The sequence below is a fragment of the Eimeria maxima genome, genomic scaffold, assembly GCF_000499605.1.
Source record: "Eimeria maxima Weybridge genomic scaffold, Emw_scaff332, whole genome shotgun sequence".
Taxonomy (NCBI): domain Eukaryota; phylum Apicomplexa; class Conoidasida; order Eucoccidiorida; family Eimeriidae; genus Eimeria; species Eimeria maxima.
The window spans coordinates 17,501-22,500 of NW_013566182.1; the positions used below are offsets into that span (position 1 = coordinate 17,501).

Here is a 5,000-nt window from a genome sequence, read left to right on the forward strand (position 1 = left end):
ATAGAGGGGGGGGGCCCCCAAGGGTACCGGGAGGGGGCCCCCAAGGTATACAAGGATGGATAAGAGAGGCAGAGGCAGCAGCAGCAGCAGCAAATGGAGCAACAATGCACCAGCAGCAGCAGCAGCAGCACGACCAGCACGAACAGAGGGAGCAGCAGGAACCACTTGGAGAGCAAGGGATGCTGCAGCAGCAGCAGCAACAGCAGCAGGAGGGTCATCTGCAGCACCAACAGTACATGCAGCAACACATGCAGCAGCAACAGCAGCAGCAACAGCAGCAGCAGCAGCAGCAGCACGAAAACAGTGACAAGGGTTTAGAAGGAGTTCGCGCTGTCTCTAGAATACCCTTACCACCAGGTAGGAGGCCAAGCTGCAGCAGCAGCAGCAGCAGCAGCAGCAGCAGCAGCAGCAGCAGCAGCAGCACCATTTACTGCAGGGGACAGCAGCAGCAACAACAGCAGCAGCGGCAGCGGCAGCAAGCTACCCCAACATCCGGTGCAGCAGCTGCAGCAAGAGGGGCGTCCAGCAGCAGGCGACGCAGCACAGCTGTCCCCCCTGTGGGACCCTCAGCAGCAGCAGCAACAGCAGCAACAGCAGCAACAGCAGCAGAACAGAGCAGCAGGAGGAGACTTAGTCAGCAGCAAAGGAGAAACAGCAAAACACAAGAGACATTTGTCTCTCTTACTAACAACTCGGTAAACCTTTATAACATATAATGCTGCTGCTGCTGCTGCTGCTGCTGCTGCTAGTGTTGCTGCTGCTGCTGCTGCTGCTTCTTGTGCCCCACAGGAGGAGATAGGGTTTGTTGTTTTGTTTGTTTTTAGGGGCAACATCGTCATAATAGGCAAAGCCTAATTTGCAGCAGCAGCAGCAACAGCAACAGCAGCAACAGCAGCAGCAGCAGCAGCAAACCCTCAAAGGATACAATCCAAACCCCACAGGTGCAGCAGCAAAACCCTCAGCAAGGTAAACCCTCACGGCCTCTCTCTTTCTTTAAATGGTTGGAGCAGGTGGAGCAGCAGCAGCAGCAGCAGAAAGGCAGCAGCAGCAGCAGCAGCAGCAGCAGCAACAGCAGCAGCAGCAACTTGGCGCCAACTGCAGAGAGAGACACAAACTGCGCAGAAGAGGACACAGAGAATATTAATTCAAATACTGCAGCAGCAGCAGCAACAGCAACAGCAGCAGCAGCAGCAGCAACAGCAGCAACAGGCGTAAGTATACTTAGCAGGAGCTACTCTTGCTGCTCTCTCTTTCTCCCTCCTTCCTCAATCCCTCTATTTTAGGGCTTAGGGTTTAGGGTTTAGGGTTTAGGGTTTAGGGTTTGTGATAGTATGCTATATCTGCATTTATCTTTTTCCTTTTTTTTGTCTCTTTTTTACATAAATACATTTATTTATTTATTTATTTATTTATTTATTTATTTATTTATTTATTTATTTATTTATTTATTTATTTATTTGGTAATAAAAGATCTACGTAGTCATCTAGAGACAAAAGATTTTAAATTATATGATATTATACTTGGCGCAGGAAGGTAAGCAGCAGCAGCAGCAGCAGCAGCAGCAGCAGCAGCAGCAGCAGCAGCAGCAACAGCAGCAGAAGCAGCAGCTAGAGCAGCAGCTAGAGCAGCAGAAGCAGCAAAAGGAGATAAAGGAGAAGAAGAGAGACAAATAAGAAATACAATAACGCTATAATGCTGCTGCCGTTTTTGCTGCGTCTGCTGCTCCTGCTGCTGTTGCTGCTGCTGCTGTTGCTGCTGCTGCTGCTGCTGCTGCAGGACAAGCAAAGTAGTGTTAGCTCGTTGTGTTGGTGGTCCGTTAGTTGGCGAGGGTTTAGGGAATGAGGGTTTAGTAGCATTAAAGATATTAAACAAAACCCTAATTTCCTCATTAGGCATGAGGGAACAAATAAGAAAAGAAAGATCTATTCATGCAGCAATTAGGTCTGTATAAACCCTAAACCCTAAACCCTAAACCCTAAATATATTAAAGAGCAAACAAAACCAGTCATTTATATACCCAACACGTCTACTCAAACCCTAAACCCTAAACCCTAAACCCTAACACGTCATGATAAACCCTAAACCCTAAAGCGTGCAGCTGCAGCAAGTTATAAACCCTAAACCCTAAACCCCAGGTTCTGCCGAACCCTAAACCCTAGCTGCACTCATTATCCTCCTGATACCTGTTCTTGTACATTCACCTCTTCCTTCCTCTCAAGGGTTTAGGGTTTAGGGTTTAGGGTTTGTGTGCAGACACCCGAATATAATTCGTTTCTTGGGGTCTTTTGAGGATGAAGAACATTTAGTGTTTGTCCTTGAATATGCAAATAGAGGAACACTACGTCATCGATTGAGGTTAGGGTTTAGGGTTTAGGGTTTAGGGTTTAGGGTTTAGGGTTTGTGGGTGTCTGCAATATACACAATGAGAGGGTTTCTAGGGTTTAGGGTTTTCAGTGTTTTTAGGATTTAGGGTTTAGGGTTTAGGGTTTGTTCTTCTGTTTGGTTGGCTATATTCCCCATCTTCTGCTTTCTTCCTTTGCTGCTGCTGCTCTTGCTGCTGCTGCTGCTGCTGCTGCTGCTGCTGCTGCTGTTTAGAGATGCTGGAGGACCGCTGCCCGAAGCAGAAGCCGCTGTGGTACGTCTCTATGGTGCTGCTGTGCTCAGCAGCAGAAGCAACAGCAGCAGCAGCAGCAACAGCAGCAGTAGCAGCAGCAACTGCAGCACCGCGCGCCCGCAGGCCCCAAGAATATGCATGCAGGCTTGAGCGGTCTAGGGTTTAGGGTTTAGGGTTTAGGGTTTTGTGTTGTGTGTTATGCAGTATATCCAACAAATAGCAGCAGCATTAGCACATCTGCATGCAAATAACATTATACATAGAGGTAATAAACCCTAAACCCTAAACCCTAAACCCTAGAATGGGACTATTGGTTAATTACTAATTAGGGTTTAGGGTTTAGGGTTTAGGGTTTGGAGATGAGGGTTTGCGTCTGCAGATGTAAAACCAGAGAATATCTTCCTTCATTCCTCAGACCCTTCAGGTTTGTTGCCCATTTGCTGCTGCTGCTGCTGCTGCTGCTGCTGCTGCTGCTGCTGTTGTTGTTGTTGCTGCTGCTGTTGCTGTTGCTGCTGCAGCAACAGCATCCATGAGTAGGGTTTAGGGTTGAGTGTTTAGGCCTTGTAGTGCAGACAGCCAGGAGATAAATAAATATAAATAAATTAAATAAAATAATATATTTATTTATTTATTTATTTATTTATTTATTTATTTATTTATTTATTTAGTTTATTTAACGGCCTTGTTGGGGGATTTTGGATTTTCTTCTTCTGTTGGCGGAAGACAAAAAAGGCAAACATTTTGTGGTACTCTTTCTTGTAAGTTAGGGTTTAGGGTTTAGGGTTTAGGGTTTAGGGTTTAGGGTTTTTTTTTAAGGGTTTATTTAGGTGGTATTGGTAGTGTAAGGGTTTATAGTGTTATAAGTGTTTACTGTTTACTATATTTAGGGTTTATTATGTCTAGTGTTTCGGCCTTTTTAGGGTTTTTAGTATTTTTAGGGTTTAGGGTTTAGGGTTTAGGGTTTAGGGTTTGTGTACAGATTTAGCCCCTGAATTATTTGGTGTTAGTCATGAGAGAGGGGCAGATGTATTTAGTTTAGGTTTATGTCTATGGGTCATTCTTACGGGGACGCATCCGATCCCTGCTGCTGCTGCTGCTGCTGCTGCAGCAGCAGCAACAGCAGACACACAGCAGCAGCAGCAGCAGCAAATCTTGCTGCAGCAGCAGCAGCAAAAGTTGGAGTTTGTCTTTGGACCAGAGGTTGCTATTGACGCACAAGATCTAATTAAGAAGGTAAATTATCCATGCATAATAATAAACCCTAAACCCTAAACCCTAAACCCTAAACCCTAGGAGTGCCAAGGAAGGTAAGGGGAGTTTACATATATAGAGTTGAGGGTTTGGGGTTTAGGGTTTAGACATTCAAACTATTGCTTAAGGTTAGAAGTCTAGGGTTTAGCTTTTTAGGGTTTAGGGTTTAGGGTTTTAGGGTTTTAGGGTTTAGGGTTTTAGGGTTTAGGGTTTAGGGTTTAGGGTTTTGGTGCTCAGATGTGTGCTCACGACCCCGAAGACCGCATAACTGCAGCAGAAGTGTTACAGCATCCATGGATATGCAGACTAATAAACCCTAAACCCTAAACCCTAGCGTAAACCCTAGTGTTTTATATTTAAGGATTTAGGGTTTAGGGTTTATTTCTATTCTTTTTTTTCCTCTTTATAGAGGAAAAAAGAAAAAATATTTATTTTATTATTTTTTATTTATATATTAATTTATTTTAATTATATAAATAAATATATTTATTTATTTATTTATTTATTTACTCATTTATTTATTTATTTATTTATTTATTTATATATTTATTTATTTATTTAGTAAATATAAATAATAAAGGTAGCTAAGAGGCAAATAAGAATAAATAAATAAATAAATAAATAAATAAATAAATAAATAAATAAATAAATAAATAAATAAATAAATATAAATAAATAAATAAAATATAAATAACTAAAATATAAATAAATAAAAAAGAATAAAAATAAATTAAATTTGTTATAACAAACAAAAGAAGAAAAAGAGTTTGTCGTTAACACCCGCAAGGGTTTAGGGTTTAGGGTTTAGGGTTTAGCCTAGCTGAATAGGCAGAAAGTTCTCCCTAGACCCTTGCATGAATATAAACAAGAGAATTAGGGTTTAGGGTTTAGGGTATAGATTTAATTAGGGTTAATGAGTGTATATTATTGACATATATAGGATGCCCTTCTCTGCTGCCCGTTATCTTATAGTAAACCCTAATTTAGGGTTTAGGGTTTAGGGTTTAGGGTTAATTATAGTGAATAATATAGATACAATAGAGGTATTTCTCCAATTGTATTCCTCTCGTAAACCCTTTCTTCCTCTATCCTAAACCCTAAACCCTAAATTGTAGATGGTAAACCCTAATTTAG

The 5,000-nt window shown here is 42.1% G+C and overlaps 1 protein-coding gene across 1 annotated transcript in view; it reads left to right on the plus strand.

The window, feature by feature from the left end:
* The window catches only part of EMWEY_00028750 (Serine/threonine protein kinase, aurora kinase , related), a gene marked incomplete at both ends in the record, with an annotated part of 6,828 nt that extends 2,635 nt beyond the window's left edge, over window positions 1-4,193 (plus strand). The window contains 9 exons of the mRNA XM_013481430.1: window positions 1-695; window positions 1,011-1,215; window positions 1,531-1,534; window positions 2,255-2,356; window positions 2,597-2,636; window positions 2,820-2,880; window positions 2,995-3,039; window positions 3,595-3,848; window positions 4,104-4,193. The exon at window positions 1-695 is cut by the window's left edge and continues 450 nt beyond it. Of these exons, the coding sequence (XP_013336884.1) occupies window positions 1-695; window positions 1,011-1,215; window positions 1,531-1,534; window positions 2,255-2,356; window positions 2,597-2,636; window positions 2,820-2,880; window positions 2,995-3,039; window positions 3,595-3,848; window positions 4,104-4,193 (1,496 nt within the window). The remainder of the gene's footprint in view (window positions 696-1,010; window positions 1,216-1,530; window positions 1,535-2,254; window positions 2,357-2,596; window positions 2,637-2,819; window positions 2,881-2,994; window positions 3,040-3,594; window positions 3,849-4,103) is intronic.
* Between the last annotated feature and the right edge of the window lie 807 nt (window positions 4,194-5,000).